This window comes from Taudactylus pleione, unplaced genomic scaffold (genome assembly GCF_031769625.1).
Source record: "Taudactylus pleione unplaced genomic scaffold, aTauple2 ptg001381l, whole genome shotgun sequence".
NCBI classification, from domain to species: Eukaryota; Metazoa; Chordata; class Amphibia; order Anura; family Myobatrachidae; genus Taudactylus; species Taudactylus pleione.
This window is the reverse complement of record NW_028285781.1, coordinates 368,948-395,732: the sequence shown is the minus strand read 5'-3', so window position 1 is coordinate 395,732 and position 26,785 is coordinate 368,948. Positions and strand designations below refer to the sequence as shown.

The following is a 26,785-nucleotide window of genomic DNA, read 5'->3' as shown; positions in this document are numbered from 1 at the left end:
GTACATTAGTAACCCTTTATTCTGCCTGATTAAATGGTCAGTGGTCACTTTTCACAATTGTGATTAATGCTGTTATAAAGACTGAGACATTGAGAACTTGCTGTATTTTTTTTATTCTTCTGTTTTTTAAATTACTATTTCAACACTGTACAGCTGCAGGCACCCATGGAACTGATTAACCCTGCGACAGTGGCAGATCCTGCCAGTACCTCTACTTTGCCACTCTGCTGTGTGTAGGTTCAAGGGCCATTGAGGTTCCTATGCGTTAATACCCAGTTATGTAAATATCTGGGGGGCTGGCAATATATATCTAGCAAATTGGTTGTACTTCTCCAGCACATGGGTGGTTGTATGTTTGCAATGCATGAATGCCAACTGATGGGGTATGCCCTATGCATACATGGTCCTTATTCCTAACCACCTATTAGTAAATGGATGGCTGAATTGTGCTGCATCATTTCAGCCATTGTCTGTCATAAAACTGTTTGTTTTTTTGTTTTGTTTTTTTGTGCATATCTAGGTACTTTGAGCAACGAGATTTGGCTGATTCCAATGACCCTTTTTGATGTAAAGAGACTGACTGTCTCTCCTTCCCCTGCACACAGCAATACCTGTCAAATCATAGTCTCCCTCCATCAGCGGTGCACCAACCATCTTTTTCTGTTCAAACCTTGACTGTGGGGAGAGAAGTGGCAACTTAATGCCCTTCACTGCTTAAGCAGCCTGCAAGGCATTGAAGGGTTAAATCCATTTACAATTGCACGTGACTCTTCCCGGCACATGGCAGTAAATGAGCATCTGATTTCTGGTTTAGGTTCCAAAGTGAGTTTATATTTTAGGATTATTTTTTTTTTTTGCATCTATTGGCCAAAGTTAGAGTGAATTAAGTGCCTAAAGGGTTTTGGGAACACTATGTTCATATTTTTAAACCCCCTGTCTTCTGCCAGCAGGACCTGCATGGTATCCCTGCTGGGACTGTTGTAGTTGAAGCAGCCTGTAGCATGGAAAACTGTGAAACTGCTAATGTTGGACACTTGTATTGCTCAGTTTGTCTTACTGTAGTGTGCACTTATGACTCTGCCTCTGCAAACTAAGTGTTACGGAAAGCTGAGAATTTTGCGTATGTAAGGTAACCTCGAATTTGGGATAATTTAAAATTAATAGAATGTGTAATTTGCAGTCTTCCTTCCCCTTTTAATGATGATGAGCTTCCTACGCTTATATTCATATTTTTTTATTTTATTTTTTTTATCATTACTGTAATACTTAGTCACCATTGAAAAAAAAATAAGGTGGACTTTTTCCTATAGGCTAAATTAAGTTGTTTAAAACCTTTTTCATATGCTTTGGTTGCAGAGGTAATTGCAGAATATGTTATATTTTATCAAATGTGTATGTTTTATTGTCTTTATATAAAGATTTTCTTTTTATTACTATCTTGTTAATTGTACATTATTGTAGGTGAGATGTTTTAACAATTACTGGCCATAACCTATATTGACGTATCCTCATAGGAGGGGGGGATTTAATTTACCCACGGTAAATTACCATGAGTAACAATGGGAGGTAGCCTCGGGCTTTAACAACCAGGGATATTCAATTAGCCTCGCTAATTCGCCCGATAACATGTTCATTTAATGGGCGTTAACATAGCTATTGGGTATTGACACATAATCTGTAAAAAGTTCAGAGATTTGTGCATTCTGACTGTTATCACCCAATAACAGCAGTTCTCGTGGATTCCTTTTCAGGTCTCGTGAGACCCGAAAAGAAATCCCTGTTTAGTAGCCCACTGCTCTCAATCAGTCTGCTGCTAATTTAATCTCCCCCAATTTGTGCTTTTGTTTAAATCTACTACAACCAAGGTAATTTAGTGGTCCATGCGTGCACACTTATGATCTGTGCCCATATCGGATCACCATTTTTGGAATGTTGTTGGCTGCAATTAAATTTTGGGAAGCATCAAAAAAAAAGTTGAAGACTGATCCTCTTGACCATTAAATGCCACTGCTCCAGCAAGTGGAACCTGTAGGCTTTGTTTTACCTTGCCAGTAAGGTAGGGAAAAAAAAAAATCTATATGTACATACACACTTTTCAAAGGTTCCTGCAGGCTCTAAACTTAAAAGTGGGATCTAGCTATGTCTTTTAGTCTGCGGTCATTCATGTCAATGCTAAAGAGTGTTTGTTTTTTTTTTTTAAAGGACAAGATTGCCTCTCTATGGGTTATACTTTATTTTAGCCACATCCAATTTGACTCTTAAATCATTCTAACTTGCATTTTCCTATATGATGTCAGAATGCATACTGACTGCAACATGGCTCATTATACATACTCCATATGTTTGTGCAATAAAACGAGTGCCTCTCTACCATAGTTCCAAGTGATAACCCGCAGCTGCATGTTGCTCAGAATTGCATTTACCCCTTTAAGCAATCACTGTGGCTAGGATTTGGATTGGAGAAATATGAACCAGTAAACTGAGTTGTCCTTCTAGAACTATATCCAACACTCTTAACCCTCAGTGGTTGGCCTTCAAGACAGTAAACTGTTTTATGTTTTGCCACGGAAACTTGGAGAGGTCGCGATGGAAGCCTAGGAAGAAGGGGAGTGATCTTTTGCTGAAGTAGGTGTTCAAATAACTTCTGTCTGTAAAGATACAATAACTCTCAATTGCTAAGAAAAAGAGGAGATATGGTAAGAACTTACCTTTGCTATCGCCCTTTCTACGAGTTCCTTGGGGTCCACAGGTGACCTTGGATGTATAGGTGATGACATAGGCATCAGGCACCATGCAGTTAACTTCTTTCCCCCAGGATCCACTGGTCCCCCTCCATACCACGCCACCCAGCCAGGGCATTACTCTGTTTAGTAGCAAGCCAGAGGCCGGAGGAGGGTACTGTATGAGAGAAGGAAGCCTGGAACATACAAGAATCACATTCTCGCTAGGAAGGAGACAGACTGTAGACCAGGCAACACCCTAGTTACTGTACAGGGTGCAAGGGTGGGTGCCCTGTGGACCCTAAGGACCTCATAGAAAGGGAGATAACAAAGGTAAGTTCTTACCATATCTCCTCTTTTCTTCTACGGGTTCCTTAGGGTCCACAGGTGACCTTGGGGATGTCCCAAAGCAGTTCCCCTTAAGTGTGGGTACGCTCCTATACAGAAAGAAGGACCCACCGCCCAAAGGAAGCATCCTGAGAGGTGAAGGTATCAAATGAATAATACCTCACAAAGGTCTGGACTGAAGACCAGGTGGCCGCCTTACAAAGCTGTATAGCCGAGGCACCACGCCGAGCTGCCTACGAACCTCGTAGAATGAGTAGATATAGAAGCCAGAGCTGGAAGGCCCTCCCTAGAGTAGGCCTCCGAAATAGTCAGACAAAGCCATCATGCCAAAGTCTGCTTTGTGGCAGGCCAGCCCCTTTTATGGAACCCAAAAAGGGAGTCTGACTTTCTATATGACCGAGAACGGTCCACATCCAAAGAGGCCTCACCTGCTGAAAGACACAGCCCAAGAAAAGCCGGAACCACAATTTCCTCATTAATGTGGAAACTTGTCACCACCTTAGGAAGGAAACCAGGGTGAGTACGAAGTACTGCCCTGTCCTGGTGGAACACCAGATATGGAGAGCTACACGAAAGGGCCCCCAAATCTGACACTTGTCTAGCCGAAGCAATGGCCAGAAGGAAGACTGTCTTAAACGTAAGCCGTTTCAAATCCACTGATTCCAGTGGTTCAAAAGGCGGGCCCTGCAAGACTCGAAGAACAACCGCCAAATCCCAAGGCTCCACCGGAGGCACAAAGGGAGCTGAATCCACAGCACACCTTGTAAAAAGGTGCACGCATCCTGCAGAGTCGCAATCAGTCTCTGAAACCGCACAGACAGGGCTGAGACTTGTACCTTCTGTGAAGCCAGGCGGAGTTCTAGGTCCAGGCCTGCCTGGAGGAAAGCCAGTATCCTGGAAATCCTAAACCTCCGAGGATCATATCCTTTAGGGGTGCACCACTAAAAGTAGGAGTGCCACACTCTGTGGTAAATCCTGGCCGAGGCTGGCTTGCGTGCACTCATCAAGGTATTAACCGCCACACCAGAGAAGCCCTTTGACCTTAAGATGGAAGCCTCAAGAGCCAAGCTGTCAAAGCCAAGTGACCCAGATCCGGGTGAAGACAGGGACCCTGTGACAACAGGTCCCGATATTGAGGTAACAACCACTGAGTGTCTATCGACACTCTGAAGGTCTGAGTACCAGTGCCTCTGTGGCCACACTGGAGCCACCAGCAGCAGCCTGCCTCCTTCCTGCTTGAACTTTCTGAGTACGCGAGGAGGAAGGGACACCGGAGGAAAGAGGTACGCAAACCGCAAGGTCCACCTGACCGACAGAGCATCTACTTGTAGAGCGCCTGCGTCTCTTGTCCTTGATCTGTACACTGGTAGCTTGAAATTGTGTCGGGAGGCCATTGGGTCCACGTCCGGAAGACCCCATCTGTCCACCACGAGTTGAAACACTTCCTGGTGAAGAGACTACTCCCCTGGATGGACGTCGTGACGGCTGAGGAAGTCCTTTTCCCAATTGAGGACTCCAGGTATGAACACTGCCGATATGGCTGGCAGATGGCCTTCTGCCCATGTCAGGATGCATGACACTTTTCGCATGGCCGCCTGACTTCCAGTTCCTCCCTGGTGGTTGATGTACGCCAACGTCGTGGCATTGTCTGACTGCACCTGCACAGGACTTCCTTGTAGAATGTGTTTTGATCTTGTGAGAGCCAGGAAGACTGCCCTTAGTTCCAATATATTGATTGGTAGGACAGTTTCCTCCAGCGTCCACCGACCCTGAAAGGAGTGGGGACCTGACACTGCTCCCCAACCCCGTAGACTGGCATCCATTGTCAGTAGGGTCCAGTCCGGTATCCAAAAGGGGCGGCACTGGGTGAGATGCTGAGTTTGCAGCCATCAAGCCAGAGACAACCTGACTTCCGGGGAGAGCACAATTGTCTGTGCCTTCAATTTCTGAGGTGAACTGTCCCATCGGGCAAGGATCAATGTCTGTAGAGGTCTCGAATGAAATTGCACATACTCCACCATGTCAAATGTTGACACCATCGACCCCTGCTACTGCATTGCTGCATGCACAGAGACTCGGCAACTGTGGAGACATCTGCGTACCCGTGTCTGCAACCCCGAGATCTTATCTGATGTCCGGAAGATGCTTTGCTGCTGTTAGTCGCAGAAGATGCTGCATCTAGCAGCTCTATTGGACTGAGTTAGGAACCACTTGTCCCAATTTATGACCCATCCATATGACTGAAGCACCGGGCTAGTCATCCTGGAGGTGATGGAGAAGTACCGCTGGAGATCCTGCCAGGAGCAACAGATCGTCCAGATGTGGTATTAGGCGGATCTCCTGCAGCCGCAGATGGGACGCCATTACTGCCATAATTTTTGTAAATACCAGATGGGCCGTGGATAGGCCAAAGGGTAACGCCTACAACTGGAAGTATTGCTGTTGAACAGCAAATCTGAGAAACCGTTGATGCGAAGCCGCAATCTGGATATGCAGATAGGCATCCCAGATGTCCAGGGACATCATGAAATCCCCCGGTTCCATAGTCAGTATGATAGTGCGTAGCGTCTCCATCCGGAAACGAGGAACCTGTTTAGGCACTTGAGGTTCAGGATAGGGCGCTAGGTCCTATTGGGCTTTTGCACCAAAAACAAGTTGGAATAAAACCACATGCCCCGCTGGGGCTCTGGTACTGGGACAATCACTCCTGCCTTGTGCAGGGAACATACCGCTTCCTGTATCAATAAGGCTTTTATCCTTGTTGGAGACGTCCGAGTGGAAGAATTGGTGAGGGGATTGGCTGCGGAACGAGAGGGCATAACCCCGAGAGACCACCTCTTACCCAGGCATCTGTTGTGGTTTGATGCCAGTACTGGCCAAACTGAAGAAGTTTGCCTCCCACTGTGGGGGCCCCCAGAGGGAGGCCCATCTCATCATGCTGTGAACTTGTCGTCCGGCTTAGAAGCTGGACACCTTGTACTCCAAGCTTGCTTTTTGGGTCTGCCAGTCTTCCTGACAGCCGTCTGCGTGGGAAATGACTGGCTTTTAAGCTTAAGCTCTGTAGGGCCGAAAGGATGGAGGTGGGGACCGAGGCTGATGGCAGACGAGCCAACTTGGCCGCTGCTAAAGTGTCCACGATCTTGTCCAGATCTGGGCCAAACAATACTTTCCCGTTTGTAGGGTAAAACTTCCAGTTCCTTCTTAGAGTCCGGATCCGCCCTCTAGGACTGGAGCCATAAGGACCTGCACGCTGTGACAGCCGCGGCTGACACTCTGGAGGATAACAAACTGTCATCCAGAGCTGCCTCATTCATGTAGGTAGCCGAGTCACGTATCTTGCCCACCAGGGACAACTGGTCATCTGAAGCATCAGGAGACAGGGACTCCTCCAACAGATCTGCCCAGGATTCCACGGCCCTAGCCACCCAAGAGATAGTCATAGACTGTGTGGCCACTGCTCCTGATAAGGAGTAAATGGACTTGAGGCAGTTTTCCACCTTCCGGTCAGTTGAGTCCTTTTAAAGACGCAATGGAAGGCATAGGTAAGGTCGCACTTCAGGCTAAGCGTGTTACATGGGAGTACACTACAGGAGGTGAAACTAATTTCTTGAAGTACTCCTCAGGAAAGGGGTATGCATTGACCAGACGCTTTTGCGCCTGGAACCGCCTCGCCTGAGCCTTTCCTGCCTCCTCCAGATGATCCACTAACTGATCTGACAGAGGGAAAATGGCTGTAAAACCTTTAACCCTCTTAAACAAGGGGTGTTTAGATTTAACAGCCGTAGGGGCATCTTCCTCCTCAATGACCAACACCTCTTTTACTGCTCGGACCAGGCCCGGAACGTAAACACTGGACTTGTGCTGCTCATCCCTTGGGGCTAGTTCCGAGTCAAACTCTGGAAGCACCCCATCGTCCTCTGATGACTTGTCATCCTCGTCCACATAGGGATGGCGAGGAGACACAGATGGCCTTTTTGCCAGCACCCTAGGGATCCTAGATAGTGAGTCAGGGTCAGAGCCCACAGACAGGTTGACCTGAGACCCCTGGGGTACATTAACCACCTGCGGTGCCAACTGGATCTGTGGCATAGGAGCCAGAATGAGCGGATGCTGTGAAGACCCCACATGGGGGATCACAGGGGGCACAGTCATGCGAACCATAAGCGTCTGCAGTGCCTGAGCAAAGCACGTCCACAGGTGTTCTTGCGCAGTCCCAAGGACCTGGAGGGACATAACACCTGCCGAATAAACCCTCACGCAGCACATCAGTCTCCCCAATGCCCGAAGCACAACGCGCACAAGACTGCAAGGCGGGGATAGATACCTGTGTATTATCCTCACTGCTGGACATGATGAAAGGATAGATCGATATCTGTGTGTGTCTTTGTGACCTAACCAGACCTGGACAGCAAGTCAGAGTTAAACGGAAAAATAGTGTACAGCAATATTTATAGTAGAAAGTAACACATTCAAATCACACAGACACATTCAGATGCTAGCAAACGGTCACAAATAATGCAGGAGAAAAACTCTGCACTACCTGGCACTTTAAATCAACCTTAAAGTCATTGAAGACTGAAAGGGGTTAATAAAAAGTGCTGCAAATCAACTTCAAAACCCAAGGTGTAACGAAGGCTGCAACTACATACCAGACCTGGTATTCAAAGTATGTAGGGGGACACAGGACACCAGCTACTCACCGCTGCCTGGGAGCTGAAAATGGCCACCAAACGCTTGCTGGGGAGTGGTGCCTGTAAGAGAAGTCCACGTCAGCATGGTCTGAGACCGGAGCAAAGGCGCGCTGTGGGGGGGAAGGGGCCAGCTGCTATGCAGTCGTGCCATCTCCCCGGCCTAAGAACAGCCGGGGAAGCCAGGCCCTTCCTCCAGAGCCCGGCGGTTTACTTGTCCCTGGTGGTCTAGAGGATGCCGCTCCCTGCCAAGACTCGCGGCTCTGTGCCTGGACGCGGCTCCGGTGGCGGAGGGGGGTGGTGGTGGTGTAGGAGCGAGGGTCCTGACTTCCGCTGGACTGTCAGGGCCGTCCGCTCAATCCCGCTGACTCCAGTCAGCAGAAATGTCAATGTTCAGGTGCTCTTCTGATAGCCCCCCTGCAAAGAACCCGGTGCTCCCCCAACCACTCCGGCCGGGGCACCACACTAAACTGAGTAATGCCCTGGCTGGGAGGCGGAGTATGGAGGGGGACCAGTGCATTCTGGGGCCTTCCAGCTCTGGCTTCTATATCTACTCATTCTACGAGGTCTGTGGCCCCTTCGTAGGCAGCTCGGCGTGGTGCCTCGGCTATACAGCTTTGTAAGGCGGCCACCTGGTCTTCAGTCCAGACCTTTGTGAGGTATTATTCATTTGATACCTTCACCTCTCAGGATGCTTCCTTTGGGCGGTGGGTCCTCCTTTCTGTATAGGAGCGTACCCACACTTAAGGGGAACTGCTTTGGGACATCCCCAAGGTCACCTGTGGACCCTAAGGAACCCGTAGTAGAAAAGAGGAGATATGGTAAGAACTTACCTTTGTTATCTCCCTTTCTATGAGGTCCTTAGGGTCCACAGGGCACCCACCCTTGCACCCTGTACAGTAACTAGGGTGTTGCCTGGTCTACAGTCTGTCTCCTTCCTAGCGAGAATGTGATTCTTGTATGTTCCAGGCTTCCTTCTCTCATACAGTACCCTCCTCCGGCCTCTGGCTTGCTACTAAACAGAGTAATGCCCTGGCTGGGTGGCGTGGTATGGAGGGGGACCAGTGCATCCTGGGGGAAAGAAGTTAACTGCATGGTGCCTGATGCCTATGTCATCACCTATACCCCCAAGGTCACCTGTGGACCCTAAGGAACCCGTAGTAGAAAAAATGTGAATACTGCCTACGAACTCCGAAGTGAGTTCAGAGCTACACTTCCGACCTATCCAGTGACACTTTAACATCTGACATAATAAAGTGCAGCAAAGCACAGAAAGGGCAATAATCAATATAAAGAATTTGCACAAGTAAGTGAGGCTTTGGAGCCTCTGCTCAGGTATCTGTTTCTGATGCTTTAAAGATGCTGAAAAACCAAAGGTCGGTACTCTTACGCAGGTCACTATTAGCGAGTACAGACCAGAGGATCTTTTTTAGAATAAGTCTTCCCTTAATAAGCACCTTGCTATGCTACAGATAAAGGCAGCAAACTGAGAAAAGTGATTACCTGGAGAACAGACTTCTCTAACCATCTAAGGGCCGTATTCAATTAGGTGCATAAAGCCGTGATTGGCGCAAAAGTATTGCCGATTGCGGCTTTTCGCCAGGCAGAAACTATTCGCCGTTTCAATTGCAAATACTTTTCGCTTATGCGGAAAGTCAATGCAATGTAATAAGCTAAATAGTTTCGCCTATAAATACCCGGCGGAAAAAAGTGCAGAACTGTGGTTTTGGGGTGCAAAGGTGCGGAAACCACTTTGGACAGCCCCCCAAAGGAAAACTGTCAAAAAACATTAAAAAAAAAAAGGAACACTCCAAAAAAGCACTTTGAAAATAGGTGGCAAAGTACAAAGTGGGGGTACAAATGCAAAAACTAGCAAAATAAACTTTTGGGGGCCTGCAAGTATGGAGGAGGGTTCTTCCCCAACCCCAATTTTTTTTTTTTTTTTATTGCAGGTGTTTGCTGAAGGTGCGTTTTTTTGTAGTACTTAAAACTTGACTTTAGCGATTTCTAACTATGCTTGCACCTATTTTCAAGTACCCCAAATTTGACAGGACTACTTATTTTCACAAAAAAAAACTACTTAATGCTTTTCTTCACCACTTGCGCAAAGCCGCTATATTGGAGCAATTGACAGCACTTGAGTACCCCAATAGCTTCAGTAGGGCTAATCCGGGACATCTACATTAATCCCCAATGTTAGTGCCTCTTTTGGGGGATGTCAGGCTGATTTCCCCAATTCTGCCAACACTTTTCGCCTGTTAAGAGTTTCGCCGGGATGTGTTTTTTGCGTCCTTTGAAATAGAATACGGCGAATAGCGGGGGCGCGCATAAGTTTCCGCGGCTAAAACACTCGAAGTCGGCAAAGTGCAGCATGTGATAAAAGTATCGTGGGTGCAAAACTAATTGAATATGGCCCTAAGGCTGATTGGCTTAGAAGATAGAAATTCCATAAGATTACTTGCGTTTCTCAAAGTAGTTACAAAATAATCTTAATATTTTAGAGTATATGGGAAATATTCCTGGACTGCACACCCTGAAATAAATTCTATATATATATGTATATGTGACCGCGCTGAGCGGCAAAGTATGTGGGTCCCAGGGACCCGGCGCTTTAAAAAAAATGGGGTCCTACCTGACCATTTCTGGGTCCCATCATAATTTATGCTTTAGAGCTCCCCATATGCCCCTCAGACGTCCCCACATGCCACCACACTTTCTCACATACCACTAGAATGCCCGACTGATACCCCCAATTGACCTCTGTACAAAACTGATTTTGACTGCAGTCCCCATTGACATTAATGGGGACTGCAGTCTGCTGCGGTAGTTAGCCTTCTGCAGGAGATGTCTGTGAAATCTTCTGCATTTGACTGTTCTTACAATTACGTAGAAACTGTAGTTTCTGAATACATTTTTTAAAAACCGGGAACAGGAGTAGGAGGCGGGGAGCCGGGAACAGGAGTAGGAGGCAGGGAGCCGGGAACAGGAGTAGGAGGCGGGGAACAGGAAGATTCGGGGAGTCAGATTATAGGTGAGGGGAACTGGAGACCGGAGAAGTAGGCAGCAACTGAAGGAAGGGTCTGTGATGTGGAGGGGAGCAACATACAGGAGAAGGAGGGTAGCTAGGGACAGGAAGAGTAGGCAGGGAAGTGAGAAGGGTCTGGGTGCCACCGGGTATTGGAGGTGGAGGGGTAGGCAGGAGTAAGGGTTAATTTTATTTCCCCTTCATCCTAAGGACCTGGACTTGATGTGGAGTGAGGGCGGAAGTGCAGTTCCAGGCCCTCACAGTGCTATGTTGTCTCATCTGGAGTATCTGGCCACCGATAGAGATTTGTACCCTCATGGACTCACTTCACTTGCCACAGGCTTCTATTCGGTTACAGCTAGATCCCCTTCAGTTTCCGTACCCTGACATCATCAGCTACTGTCCAATGTCATTCCCTACCATCCAAGTGGGCATAGAGGGGGAATATCATTTTGTGATGAGTGTAGCGAGGGGACAAGTTTCTTTTTTAGTGAACTGTGTGGGCAGGGAACCGCACTTCTGCCCTCACCCAAGTCACTTCCAGGTACAAATACAGAAGGGGAATTATACCTTTCCATTTCTACTCCCCCTCTATGCAAACATGGCTAGTAACTGATGAGGTCAGGGTTACTGGGTGCCACCGGATATTAGAAGGTTGAGAGGAGCTGCAGACAGGACGTGGAGGGGGGTAGGCAGGGACAAGAGAAGGAACTGGGTGCCACTGGGTATTAGAAGGGGAGAGGAGCTGCAGACATGATGAGGTGGAGAGGAGCTGGGGATGAGTAAGCAGAGACGGGCTGCTTGTCACCATGTGGAGGGGAGGCAGGGATTAGAGGCAGAAAGCCGGGGACTGCTGGGGCCATTCAGAGCAGGTGCCCGGCTGGCTATTGACTGAAACGGTCACTGAATGAATGTCCTCAGAATGCAGGCAGGGGGGATGGGGTGGGGCCTCGCGTCTGCATTCACTTCTAGCTGACAGCGGTACATCTGTTACCCTTCCTCCCCCCCCGCACAACACTTAGCCCACGCGCAGTGCTACCTGCTTTAGGGTGCCATGTGTCGTCTTAAGTCGGGGGCTGGGCTGCTGTCCTCTTTACACCAGAGGAGGGAGGGGGGCGGACCACAGTCTTTTAAATGCAGAGGGAGAAGAGGACCTGAGTCGTCTTCACGCCGAGGGGGGAGACGAGGCAGCCCAAGTCTTCATCGTGCCGGGGGAGGGGAGGCGGCCAGCTGTCTTCTGCACGCCGAGGGGGAAGGAGGGGAGGAGGCCCACAGTTTTCTTCACGACGGGGCAGTCCGCTCAGAGGCAAGCTGAGTGAGCTGCAGCATCAAGCAGTGTATAATAGCTGGCTCCACCTCCTTTCTGATGTCTCCCCTGCAGCCGGGCCGGGGGAGACAGCAATCATGTTACCAGGAGCTGGGGAGTGGCCGGCAGCGGAGCGCGTCCCCGGGGACTCACCCATTCTGAAAAGTGAGTTCCCGGGCCTCATTAGTGGGTAAAATAAGCACTACAGCGCGTATTTGCGAACAGTGTGTGTGTGTATGTATATATTAATATAATATAATGGGAGGTACATACTAGGATTCAAATCCAGAGCGCAGGACACCCCCAAACTGGCCCAGCCAAGCCGCCCCAGGGCACCGCCATAGTAAGAAATGTGCAGTGTAAAAGAGTGTATGGCGGTGCCCTGGGGCGGCTTAGCTGGGCAAGTTTGGGGGGGTACTGCGCTCTGGATTTGAATCCTAGTATGTTAGGGACCTTACCCTAAAGAGGTTATCTGGATATGGTGGGTAGGCCCAAAACCTTGGCCAAGATTATGCTAAAAGCCTCTATTGATTGCAAAATGTTATTGCATTTATATATTATCAATAATTTGGAGTTGTGCACCAGCGATTTCTGTTTTTGTGCCTACAATTAGTCTCATCAGGTAGCACCTCCCATATATAATATATATATATATATATAATTTCTACTTCAGGGTCCATAGGGTATCCACAGGATACCTTCGGGTATAGGTGTGACGTCAGTCGCTGGGCACCATAGAGTTAAGCTTTTCAGCCTCCCAGGATGCACTAGGGTCCCCCTCCTATACCCCGCCCCCGAGCCAAGGCACCCCAGTTTAGTTTGGTGCCCGGCCGGCGTCGGGTGCACCTGTCGGAGTGGGGGGCTAGAAGAGCCCCTGAAGCTTTCTTCAGTGCAGCTGTGGCTGCACATCTGGATGTACAGCATGGATAGTCAGTCCTGACGTCCATGCTGTCTTCCCTACACCCCCGCCGGTACCAGAACGCCGGTACCGATCCGGGGATGCTGGTGAGCATCTGGGGTCACAGCTAGCGGTGACCCCAGATGTTCCGGACCATGGCCGGATCCAAGGGGGACAAAGGTAAGCAGCGGGGTCCCGCGGTGGGTCCCCGCTGGTCACATGGTCCTAAGTCCCCAGGCAGGGGGCTCCCTGGGGACTGGCTGCAGCGTGGAGCCAGGCGACCAACCTGCGCTTCCACTACCCCCTGGGACAGCGGACCACAGCAGAGCGGTAGCGCTGCGGCGTCCCAGGGGTTAAATGCATGCCAGGGGAGCGCGCCTTCCCTGTCTCACAGCCGGCGTCCCCCCCCCCGCTGCACACAGCCCTCTCTGCATGCTGCCGACTGGTCCTGTGGCAGCGCTCCTCCCCCAGGCCAGCCTCCTCTCTGCTCCTCGGCGGCCATCTTCTCCAGAACGCATGGTGAACGCTGCTGGAAGCGCTGGACGGAAGCATCGTGGTCTGGGTCCCCCCGCATACCTCTCCTCCGCTGTGGCTCAGGTCTGTGTATGCAGCGCTGTGTCCTACCAGGCCCTGTGTCTGTGTAGTTGAGTGATCAGCGCTGTTAGTGCAGGAATTGTTATTTCTCTGCATTGTATGTGACTGTGCAAGCGCTGCCTGTAACTTTTCTTCTAAACTGTCAGCTTTATTACTGTCCCTGTTCTTTCTGCTAAAGCCCTTGCGGTGCGGTGCTGCAGGGTGGTCTCTCGCCTATTTAATACTTAATTGGTGAGAGAGGTCACATACGTGGTGCCATCATGTCTGAAAGTGATTTTCCCCTCCGGCTACAGTGTACCACGTGCAAAGTACCGTTAGCGGAGGGGGAGGGTAGCGCGGAGGGCCTTTGCCGGCAGTGTTTGTCCATGGCGCGGCCTATTACGGTTACAGCACCGGTACAGGAGCCACCCTGGGCTTGTTTCGCTCAGGCGTTAACAGCTTTAGTGGGCCAGTTGGCTCCGCAGCCCGCGTTTACTCCGATGGGTTTGTCCCAGCAGTCTGTGGTGTCGTCACCCATGCAGGGGTTCCCACGACAATTGGTGGTACCCCACAGTCTCCCTATTTCCCCGCTCCCGGGTTCTCAGGAGCCAGCGTGGGTTAACTCCCTGACGAGTTCTGTACAGCACTTGTCGGATGTGTTGCAAGGGGAGTCTGTGATGCGGCCTCATAAAAGGCCGGTGGCGTCTCTGTCCGCTCCTTATGAGGATGACGAAGGGACGTCTGATGATGGGGAGATTCTGGATCCTTACGATCAGGAACCTCTCCATACTAAGGACGCTGATGCTAAGTCCAAAGTATATATTCCTGGACTTATTCGGGCGGTCCGCACAGCCTTGGTGATTGAGGACGAAGTTCCCCCAGCGGCTAAATCTAAGTATGCCTTTTTCAAAGATGTGAAGGGCGATGCCACAGTCTTTCCTCTTTCGGGTCAGTTGGTGGACCATTTAGAGGAGGCGTGGAAACAACCTGGCAAAAGATACCAGCCGCAGAGACGCCTGGCGGTGGCTTATCCGTTCGCGGATAATTATTTTGCTAAGTGTGAATCCCCTCCACAGGTGGATTCTCACGTGACCCGTCTTGTCCGTAGTGCCACATTGCCGATGCCATCCATGTCCTCCCTTAAGGATGCTACGGACCGCAAGGTAGAAATCTGCCTGAAGTCCGCTTATTCCCTTGCAGGGGGGGCAGCACGGCCAGCTATGGCCATTTGCTGGGTTGCCAGAGCGATGGAGCGCTGGGCGGATTCATTAGAGGCTTCTTTTGAATCCGACTGTCCGGCCGAACAGGCGGAGTTGATTGGCAATCTCCGTGATTTGGCCACCTACATCAACGAGGCGGCTCTAGACATTAGTACTCTGGTGTCTAGAATTTCTTCAGCAGCGGTAGCTGCTCGTCGCACCTTGTGGCTGCGATCCTGGAAGGCGGACGCAGATTCCAAGAAAGGTCTGGAAGCATTGCCGTTTACCGGAGAAGTTCTCTTCGGTCCGGATCTGGATAAGATTGTGGCCACGCTGGCGGCAGCCAAATCTGCTTGTCTCCCGTCGGCCGCTGCTCCTTCTGGTTCGGGACCATCGTCCTTTCTGTCATCTAGGGCCCAGGGCAGGCCCAAACCACAGTCGTTTCCTCGACAGGCTGGCCCTAAGAAATCGGTCAAGCCCCGGAAGGAGGCATGGAGTACCAGACGTCCGGCCCCCAAGCCAGATGACAAGCCTGCGGCCTGACGGTCCGGGCCTCCCTTTGGGGGATCCCAGGGTGGGAGGCCGCCTGCTACAGTTCGCCCAGTGTTGGTCGACCACTACGACAGACACTTGGGTTCTGGAGGTGGTTTCCCACGGATACGCCCTCTCCTTCCGGCACAGACCCCCGGCTCGCTTCTTCACCACGGGTCTACCATCAGACCGGAACAAGGTTACGGAGCTGCCTAAGGTATTGCACACTATGCTCCAGGCTGGAGTTATAGTGCCTGTTCCATTCTCCCAGAGGGGCCAGGGTTTCTATTCAAATCTATTTTTGGTACAGAAACCCAATGGGTCATATCGTCCGATTCTCAACCTCAAAGCAATCAACAAGTCTTTGCGGGTCCCGAAGTTTCGGATGGAGACCCTACGGTCCATCATTTTGGCGCTGGAACCTGGGGACTACATGGTGTCATTGGACATACAGGACGCTTACCTGCATGTCCCTATTCTTTTGCGCCATCAACAGTTCCTCAGGTTTGCAATCCGCAGCGACCACTTCCAGTTTCGGGCGTTACCTTTTGGCCTGGCAACAGCACCACGTGTTTTCACCAAGGTGATGGCGGTCATGGCGGCTTCTCTGCGGCTGCAGGGAGTCTGCATGTTGCCGTATTTGGACGACCTGTTATTGGTGGCAGGATCTCCAGAGCTCCTGTTACGCCACTTGGACCTGACCATTGCACTGCTGCAACGGCACGGCTGGCTAATCAACTGGCAGAAGTCCACTCTAATCCCGTCTCGGAGGATTCTGCATCTTGGAGCCTTATTGGACTCGGGACAGCAAAGGATCTTCGTGACGGAGGACAAGATCTCTGCTTTACAGTCAAGGGTGCGCAGTTGCCTGCACAGCCGCCGGGTGTCCTTACACTCGGCGATGAGGTTACTGGGCTCCATGGTGTCGGTGTTCGACATGGTGGAATACGACCAGTTTCACTCCAGACCTCTGCAGCACCTGATCCTGTCCAAGTGGAACGGGCTGCCTCAGTCTCTGAAGTCCCAGACGATTGTGCTCACCCAGGAGGTTCGCCTGTCCCTTGCGTGGTGGTTACAGACGACCCACCTCAACAAGGGACGTCCGTTCTGGGTTCCAAATTGGGTCCTGTTGACAACGGACGCCAGTCTTCGGGGCTGGGGAGCAATTTCGGGTCCACACTTGTTCCAGGGCAGGTGGACGCCGACCGAAGCGGAGCTTCCAATAAATATCTTGGAACTCTGTGCGGTCTTCAATGCTCTCCAGCAGGCACAGCGGTTTCTCCAGGGTCGCCCGGTGCAGGTCCAGTCGGACAACGCTACCACCATGGCCTACATAAACAGGCAAGGAGGAACTCGCAGTCGGGCGGCTCTCGTAGAGGTCTCTCGGATCCTGGTTTGGGCGGAGCGCAATCTTCCGGCCATATCAGCGGTCTTCATCCCGGGAGTGCTAAATTGGGAGGCGGACTTTCTAAGTCGCCAGGACGTTCATCCGGGGGAATGGTCCCTGCACCCGGACGTTTTTCAACTACTGGTGGACAGGTGGGGTCTTCCAGAAATCGACCTCATGGCGTCCCGGCACAACAACAAGTTGCCGGTGTACGGGTCTCGCACAAGAGACGAAGGGGCGTCTCTGGTGGATGCTCTGTCCGTCCGCTGGACGTTCCAGTTCGCATACCTGTTCCCTCCGGTCTCCCTTCTTCCACGGGTTATCCGGAAATTCAAACAGGAAGGAGGGACGCTCCTGTTGATAGCTCCCGCGTGGCCCAGACGGCACTGGTTCTCAGACCTTCAGGGTCTGTCCGTGGACAGTCCTCTGCGGTTGCCGCTACGACCGGACCTTCTGTCTCAGGGTCCTTGCCTTCACCCGGACCTGACTCGGCTGTCTTTGACGGCGTGGCTGTTGAGACGGCCATGCTGAGGTCCCGGGGGTTTTCCAGCTCTGTGGTGCGTACCATGTTACGAGCTCGGAAACCGTCTTCCGCGAGGATATACCATCGCGTGTGGCATACGTTCTTCCAGTGGTGTCGACCGAGAGGTTATGCACCGCGGGAGTTTCGTCTGTCTCGGATTCTCGCCTTCCTGCAAGCGGGACTAGATCATGGGCTTCGCCTTGCTTCTTTGAAGGTACAGGTTTCGGCCCTATCTGTCTGGTTTCACCGTAGGATTGCTACAATCCCGGATGTGCGCACCTTTATGCAGGGTGTTCTCCGCATTCAGCCGCCCTTTGTTCCACCTGTAGCGCCTTGGGATTTGGCTGTGGTCCTGAGGGCTCTCCAAGGACCGCCGTTTGAACCACTGGGCTCAGTGGATCTTAAATGGCTAACAGCTAAGACTGTTTTCCTTCTGGCCATTGCTTCGGCCAGACGTGTTTCTGAGTTAGGGGCTCTTTCTTGTAGACCCCCTTTCTTGGTTTTTCATGGGAACAGGGCAGTGCTCCGCACTCGGCCCGAGTTTCTTCCCAAAGTTGTTTCCCAGTTTCATGTTAACGAGGAAATAGTTGTTCCGGCCTTTAACTCACCGGGTCTTTCCGTGGGTGAGGCCTCTTTGGATGTTGTGCGGGCCTTAAGGACTTATGTTGACCGCACTTCTTCGTTTAGGAAGTCGGACGCTTTGTTTGTCCTCTATGGCTTCCGTAAAAAGGGTTGGCCTGCTTCAAAGCAAACTTTGGCAGCCTGGATCCGTATGGCTATTTCTGAAGCTTATCTTCATGAAGGCCTACCGGTCCCTCCTTCTCTGAAGGCTCATTCCACTAGGTCTGTGGGTCCTTCGTGGGCAGCTCGACGTGGTGCCTCGGCAGTTCAGATCTGCAAGGCTGCTACGTGGTCCTCTGTCCATACCTTCGTGAGGTATTACAGGTTTGACACCTTCGCCTCTCAGGATGCTTCCTTCGGGCGGCGGATTCTCCTTTCTGCACAGGAGCGTCCCCACCCTTAAAGGATACTGCTTTGGGACATCCCCAAGGTATCCTGTGGATACCCTATGGACCCTGAAGTAGAAAATATGAGATATGGTAAGAACTTACCCTTGTTATCTCTATTTCTACGAAGTCCATAGGGTTCCACAGGACTCCCGCCCTGTCGCACCTGTGCTGCAGATGGGCTTTGCTCTGGTCACCGGTTTTCCGTCTCCCTCTGGTGAGAATGTGATTCTTGTATGTGTCCAGATCTTTTTTCTCTCTCTTCCTTCTCCTCCTCCGGCCTATGGCTTGATAACTAACTGAGGTGCCTTGGCTCGGGGGCGGGGTATAGGAGGGGGACCCTAGTGCATCCTGGGAGGCTGAAAAGCTTAACTCTATGGTGCCCAGCGACTGACGTCACACCTATACCCCAAGGTATCCTGTGGAACCCTATGGACTTCGTAGAAATAGAGATAACAAGGGTAAGTTCTTACCATATCTCATAATATATATATATATATATGAGATATAGATGCAAAGATGGACAGCACTCCCTCGTTGATATGTCTTAATGCCAGGTGCCTTCCCAAGTAACCCGGATAACACAGGCAACATATGCACAATATGAAGTAGGCGGCACTCCGGTCAATAAATTTCTCCACACACGGTAATGAAGATCAAAGTTTCGAGGGTACTTTATTCCCTCGTCATCAGGATAAACACACATACTAAAAGCTCACCTTAAATACCCGCCACCTACACCATGTGCGGCGCCAGCTTACGCGGAAACAGGAAGCCGCACCTCAGTGACGTCATCACCCGTTACCCCAGCAACCGCTCTGTGCATGACATATAAAAAAAATGTGTATACATCAATAACAGCGCAATGCAGTATCATAGGGAAATAATCAAAACAGAGTGATTCTTACAATCGGGCAATACATCCTTAATAACACATCTCATAAAATGCACTTGCACCAAAAATACTAACACACATGCCACGAATTTAAAGCAGTCAGAATAATGCCCTCAGCTGACCCGTACTGCTAATAAGCTCTCCAATCAAGATTAAATTCCTTTTCTTTGTAACAGATAGAAATACAAAACACTACCTATGTAAAACAATGAAGACCCAAGCTTTCATTCAGGCCACGAGGAGATAAGGTTTCTAGTCTATGGATCCAACGGGTTTCACACCGTAACAGTCTCGCTGCACGGTCACCCTTACGCAAAGTTTCAGGGACATGGTCAATCAAAATAAATTTCAAAGTAGCCAGACCATGGCCGGCAGCCAGAAAATGTCTAGCAACCGGCTTGTCACTATTATTCACTAGAGCCGCCTTAATCGCAAACCGATGTAGGGTCATTCTCTCGCGAATAGTACGTTCCGTCTTGCCCACATAACTCAGTCCACAAGGACAGGTTATGAGGTAGACAACGAACTTCGTGAGGCAGGACAGTCTGTCGAATTTAAATTTTGGCTCCACTATGTGGATGACTAAAATATTTGCCGGTTTGCATATACCTGCAAGTCAGGCAATTTAAGCATCTATAGCAGCCCATTTGTAATGATAAAAAATTTGAAATACTACCAGAACTGCCACCAGGCTCAGAAATATCAGCACGCATGACATGATCCCTAATACTACGTCCTCTGGTATAGCAAGACATGACGCTGGTCTCTTGCAAACCCAGATTGTCATCAGATTGAACAATAGGCCAAAGTTTCTTGGATACGCTATTAATCTTATTACTAAATGGATTAAAATGATTAACCCAAGGTATATATTTCTTTTTGTCCTGAACACGTTTACTGCTTAATAATGACTCACGTGGAATGGCCATAGCCCTCTGTTTGGACTTGACCAATGATTCATAAACATAACCACGGGCCAAAAAATCCTGTATCATTTTGTCAATGTGACTTTCAGCATCCAGGAAATTTATGTATATAACTTTATTTACAAATAAAGACTATAAAATCTATGTTTTTTATGTTATTAAAGAAACGATGGCATGGTCATTTGTTCAGGAAGATATTTTTTATGTTAGAGAGTTTTTTATGCAATATTTGTAAACATGTGTATTTTGTAAGTGAGGATGGCTCCTCCCAGTAATTAGGTGCATTTTATCCCACTGGGTATAAATACCCATGGGAAGAGTGGCAGACATCCAAGCCTTGAGGAAGATCAGAGTACTGATCGAAACGCGTTGGCGGTATTGGTGTTGAACAGCTATCCTGACCAGACCAGAGGAGGACGGTGCCATTTCCATCGAATATTTGGGTGCATTACTGCGGGCAGTGAGATCACTCTTATACGCACAAAAAACCACTGTATTCTGGTAGGAAGCCATCTTCACCTTTTGTGGATATTTCAGCTGTGAAGCATTGTTGTATTTTTAAAGTTATTTGGAACTCCTTCATTTGGATATATCCAATTAAAACACTTTTATTTTTTTGGAAATTTTGTCTCTTTGGTTTTTAAATGTGCCTTTTTTTCCATTTTAATATGGACATATGGAGAGCATATACCTGAATGGACTATATATGTATTAATTTGGGGTAGATCATATACACCCCTATATGTGAATTATTGTGTACTCAAGTGAATTCTTATACGTCTGCACTAGATTGTTTTCTATGTTTTATGTTCCCACATATTCATCAACATTGGAACATACATCCCACACCTATCATATAAAGTGTCCAATATAAAAAGGATTTGAGGTCCCAAGATCAGGACTTCATATTGAAGATAAGTAAATTCTATATCTTGGGTGAGCGCAGAGTGGTATTCTCCGGATTTTTGTTAGGATTGCAGTTATAGACCATGCCCCTGAGACTGAAGACTTCCCCCATGACAACATTAAATTTACATGGCATGATCAAGGTGTCATTGTTGAATTTAAAAATGCAAAAAGTGAACAAGATGTGTTTTCTGATGAAACATCCATTGCAAATGATGTTCATGGTTTACTTGCTCATTGTGAAGGAGGGGTTGGTGGGTACACACTGACTAACCACAAGGGGCATACATGCAGTACAGACACACTGACTGTGGGTTTGTGTAGTGACAAAGTTGCAGATTTTGTGTTTGGCAATGAAATTCGCATCCCAGTGTATTTCCTTACAAAGCCTTACCAGCCAAAGGCTTTGAAGCAGCTGAAAGACACATAGTTGCTAACGACAATGGCAGAAACTCTCATGCTGATTAAGGAGTTCAAAGCACTACTTGCTGGCCGAGTGAAATTTAAACCAATGTTTGAACTGTCCATATTGGATTTCTTTATGATCACAGCTCCACAGTGGTGGGAAGATTTCCAAGACAGAGAGCATTATTGGTTCATGGACTATGGTGTCGCCTGCACCCACACAGGATTGTTGTGGATTTTTGCTGAAGCAAAGCAGCTAACTTTACAAGCTGACAGCCGAAAGCCAGAAGAAGGGGCTAGTGAACTTGTTGCATCTCTGACTGTTTTCCAAGTCACTGACAAGACTGGATGCCCTGTAAGTCTTCACACTGAGAAATGGACATTTGACACAAAGTCTATAAGGGCTGCTGTCCAAAGCTGGAAGATCGACGTGGGACATGCTGATACACACACCTACAGCTTCAATGGTGTGCGCACAAGTGATCTGAGCACAGAACAACGTGTGCAATTCACCGCAAAGACAGCACTGATGGTGCTAGAACTGTTAAGCCATGACGGAGCTGACGCTGCATTCGAGCAAGCTCAAATCAAAGGGATTCCTTATATCCAAGCCATGGTTAGAGACTTTGCAAAAACCTGTTACATTTGCCAACAGCTGGAAATGTGGCTTACCCTGCTTGCTACTGATAAAGGCCTCATATACTGTGAAATGACTGCACGAGTCTGGCAATTTGAATTCATCGTTTGCCACCAAGAAGATGGAGGACGAGTGTTGTACTGTACAGCTACAGAACACTGTAATTCAGGAGTGAAGTTCTCTCAAGCAGAGTGATACAAGATGAGAGACTTTCCTGAACATGTGACACAGACTGATTTGTTGATATTATGGGATGTCTGAGAAGATTCAAGCAGACAAAGACGCCCATTTTACAGAAACATGGAGTGTATTGGGTTTTCTATGCTTCATACCATTCACAAAACTGACATCAGTATGATTGAATGAGTGAATGTGTTGTTTAGGAAACAGGAATGTTCATATATATACAATGTTGGGTGTTTAGAGCAGGCTGTATACAGTACATATATATTTTGTTAACCGGAGGGTGGTAAAAGGTTGAACTTTTAAGTAAGATATCTGGTGCACAGACACAAACACTTATGATAAGGTTGTTGTTAAGAAATGTTTAGTAGGAAGAGAAATAGAGACAGGTGTAATAGATAATTGCAGCAGGATAAGTAAATGCTTATTTTGTGTTGTTGTTATGGTTTATCTCACACTGTTTCTTTGTCTAAGCCAACAGATTGATGATCGTCGCTGGAGGTGAGAGAACGTCGCTGGAGGTGTGTCTAAGATGGCGATGACCTGAGAGTGATTTCTTATACAGGAGAGAGTCCAGGAAGACAAAAGAGTTATAAGATCTGACAGCACAACCATTACATACATCTATGTGTATTCTGCAAGACTGAACTTGTGCCTTATATTGGTTGGATCCACACTCACCAATATTCTCAAGACTTTTTCAAGATGTCATTTAACTGAACTGAACTTTGCTTTACTTTACTGTATTATCTCATAAGTAACATATATTTGATATGATCATATGTATTATTCACTGTGTTATTAGAATATTCACATGATATAAAGGAATATATATGTAGAGAGTTAGAAATGAAACAAGAAGTTCAGTGATGCTTATTGCCAGGGTTCTGCAATACAGCCAGAGTGGTCAAGTCCTGAATGGAAATGCTGCTTTAGTGATTTTATATTACTTGTTATATGTAATCATAGTACTAACCTTGTTATATTATATGTTGTTACATAGTGTGTTAGGATAAGTAGTGAAAGTACAATGGAGGTTTAGATTATGCAATGGGGATCATGTTCCTTATATTTGATATGTATAAATTAGGGTGGAATGTAATCAGTGGGATAAATAGTTAATTTCTACATAGCCATATAAGTAACACACACCTATACCCCTTACTAGGCCTCTTTGAGGTTTGAAAAGAGATTGTACTATAGTTGCAGTCTTTGCATAGAGTGGTCAGAAATGACCTTTTGGGGTCAAATAAGCCATAATTTGAGGGGCCTACTCTACCTGTCATTTCTATTGCAACTATAAGTATAATGAGCCATTCATAGCCTACATGTTCTTATCAGTTAGCTACATTCCATTGTAAAGCGGTGTAGAGATGCTAAGCATTATGGGTAATTAGCAGTGATGTCCAGTCTCTACACACAAAGGAGCCTTGAAATAGAGTTCATCTCCAGACAGTAGGATACGTCATTAATGTATTTCTTTGTCTGGTAGTATATCTTAGTGCTTACGGAGCATGTGCAAGAGAGATGAGTTTGATCAATGCTATGCTGGACCAATGAGTGCTTGATACCTAGCACTGTATGTAATTGATATGGGCTTAATATCCGGCAAGCCAACACCCCATTTTAGGGTATATAAACCAGAGGTACACAAAGGACCCATTAGCTCATGTATGGACCTAAGACTCTGCAGTAGAGGTGCCTGCAATGTAAATTGAATTATCTGGGCGTTGGAAAACGAGGGCTCCCCAGAGAGAAGATAAGATGAAGTACATCTTATGCTGAAGATGATGAATTACCGGTGTCATCGGAATACATAGACAAAAGTTGAGTATACTGTATACTTTGTATGTTGTTTGTTTATTGTTTGTTACTTGTAAATAAAGTGTGTTCATTTGTACTCACTCATATTGGTCACGTGTGTACTATTTCATTTCGATCAGAACGAAACCCACCGTTATGCAATATATATATGTGTGTGTGTGTGTATATGTATGTGTATATATATATATATATATAATTAAAAATTTTTTTTAAGGGTGTGCAATCCAGGAATCCTTCCCATATATTCCATTTAATGTGCTTTATTGAACACCTGAGGGAAAGGAGATGCCCTCAGTCTGGATTAGCACCCCTACCTTATTGGTTTAAAAGCATGGAGTCTGGTAATGTATATGCACTCTAGTATTGGGCACAATTCTAGGTAAGTCCTACAAGTTATATACTGTAGTGCAACCTTGGTTCATTTTTGGGGCGTGGGTCCCCCTGGATTACTTTGGTTGATCTGTTTCAGGGCACCGCATTATAACACATTTTTCTTTTATAACACATTTTAACCCTCCACTGTTTGTTTATTATAAATGTACTTCACTTTTTTATTTTCATTTTTTATATGCAGCTGTGGCTGCTCTTAACTATCTTTTACACTGCACTTTTTCTTACTATGGCGGTGCCCTGGGGCGGCTTGGCTGGGCCAGTTTGGGGGTGTCCCGCGCTCTGGATTTGAATCATAGTATATCAGGGACTTACCCTAAAGAGGTTACCTGGATATGGCGGGTAGGCCCAAAACTTTTGCCAAGATTATGCTAAAAACCTCTATTGATTGCAAAATGTTTTTGCATTTATATATTATCAATAATTTGGAGTTGTGCACCTGAGATTTGTCTGTTTTTGTGCCTAATATTTCAGAGTATCATGACCCAGTGGTAGTGCTCAAATACCTGCATCCCGTATCATAGGAAACAGAAAATAAACAGGAATCTGTTCTCAGATGTCTGACCTGTAATACTAAAGGCCCCCATACAATGTGCGAATTGTTAACTAACTGATGTTTGTGCCAACAAATGGAACTATTGTACAAACGAGCCGATATAGATGTCGCTAACTATTTCAAATCGTTACCGATATATTGTTTGCAGCAAACCACCTCCTGATGCATCAGCTGGAATGTCAATAGGGGAGGGCTTATCTAGGGGCTATAAAAGGCAGCCTCCATTTTAGGTCTGTGCACACTCTGCTCTGTGACTAGTGAGGCTAGGTTTTATACCTACTGTACATTGCTATTGTGCTCTGCTTTGTTTTGCCTGGCTCAACAAAGTGGGTTTTTCTGCATTCTATTCTGTGGTGATGGATTCCTATAGCTATAAGCTTCGGCTAGCCTATGGATATTTGAAGCTGAAAGGTGATGATGCTGGAGAGAGGAGGATGCGGTCCTGCTGGACCAAGGAGTGGCTGATGAGTAGGGAGACTTGCTCCCATATACACCTGCTGATGGAGATTATGGAGAACAACCCGCAACTACGTATGGATGATGCCACCTTCCAGGAGTTGCTGCATATGGGGACCCTCTATATCCGAAAGCAGGATGCGAAGCTAGGGTGGGCCATCCCTGTTGAGGAGAGGCTGATCTCCAACCTGAGGTACCTGGCTGCAGGAAGGTCTTTTGAAGACCTGACGTTTGGGACCCTCATTTCCCCCCCTAGGCATTGGGGCGCATCATCCTGGACACCAGTGAAGGCATTGTCAATGTCCTGAAGTTCCACTATAAGGTGAGTAAAAACACCACATTTTTCTGGTGACTGTTTAAAAGAAAAAAACGTCCAAAAACAACCAACATGGCTGTATATATCTATTTAACTTGGGAACCAATATGCCAGTATATTTGAACTTAAAAGCAAACCCACATGGCTGCTTTTTAATGTGTAAGCCAACATGGTTTAAAATGTATAAAAAGTGTAACATCAACACGTTTTATCTGTACAAATAGCTATGCAGCTCTATGGTATACGGTGTCAGATGGTGGATTGAATAGGTCAAGAAATACATGGCGCCAGTCCAGATTGAAGACATGACATTCAACAATCTGTCTTTACGCCATGTGTTTAGTGACAGTGTCCAATCTGCGTCACTGTATACCATGCAGTAGCTATTGGGAGAAATAAAACTTGTTGATATTTTAATACTGAAATGATTAAATGTAATTTTAATTTAAAAACTGAGGTGGCTCCTCGTCCTCCGCCGACATGACTCTGTAGAGACCTAGGAGGATGTGGAGGGGTAAGTGGGATGGGGTTGGACCCATTAGTGGTGTGGGCTGGTAGCAGGTTGCCATGGGATGTGGAGGACCCAAAAGTAGGATGGGGCTGCACAGTTGGCAGGGGCTCATCGATCAGCCTTGTGGTGCTGCCCATTTGTTTCCATTTCCCCCAAATCACTATCCTAAATGATCTGCTCAGCATGGATCTGTTGGTCTTGCTCCATAGCCCGCAAACTGCTGACAATATGTGCGCCCAGATTGTTGAACATGTCTGGGGTTTTTTTTTTGTAGGGCCTGCACAACTTGCTGCAAAGTGCAGATAGCTGCGCCTGGGTCTTGCGACGATACAGTCTGCGCTTCGAAACAGGCTGACTGAAATCACTCTCACTTTTGCTTCTTGGTGGCATTTGAGGGCTACAGCTGAGGTCGAGGTCAGGTGTTAGACTGGTGGAGGAGAGAGAGAAAAGATTAATGTTAACATCATGTTTTCTAATTTCTATGTATTTGTTTATTCTAGTTGCCAACAATGGTGGAGGAGTGGCAAACCATTGCTGAGGAATTTGATCGCAGGTGGATTTTTCCAAACTGCGGG

General features: G+C 47.8%; 1 protein-coding gene across 3 annotated transcripts in view; it reads left to right on the top strand.

Annotated features, from left to right (window-relative positions):
* LOC148442950 (gem-associated protein 2) overlaps positions 1–24,065 on the top strand; it is a 32,688-nt gene extending 8,623 nt beyond the window's left edge. Inside the window, exons 10-11 of one of the 3 annotated variants that reach the window (XM_088463471.1) lie at positions 144–233; positions 521–1,433. In XM_088463471.1, coding sequence (XP_088319597.1) covers positions 144–233; positions 521–566 — 136 coding nt within the window. In that variant the 3' untranslated portion in view covers positions 567–1,433. Of the gene's footprint in view, positions 1–143; positions 234–520; positions 1,434–22,631 lie in introns of those variants that run through there. The other 2 variants (XM_088463473.1, XM_088463472.1) reach the window with 2 other exon arrangements.
* Positions 24,066–26,785: the final 2,720 nt, after the last annotated feature.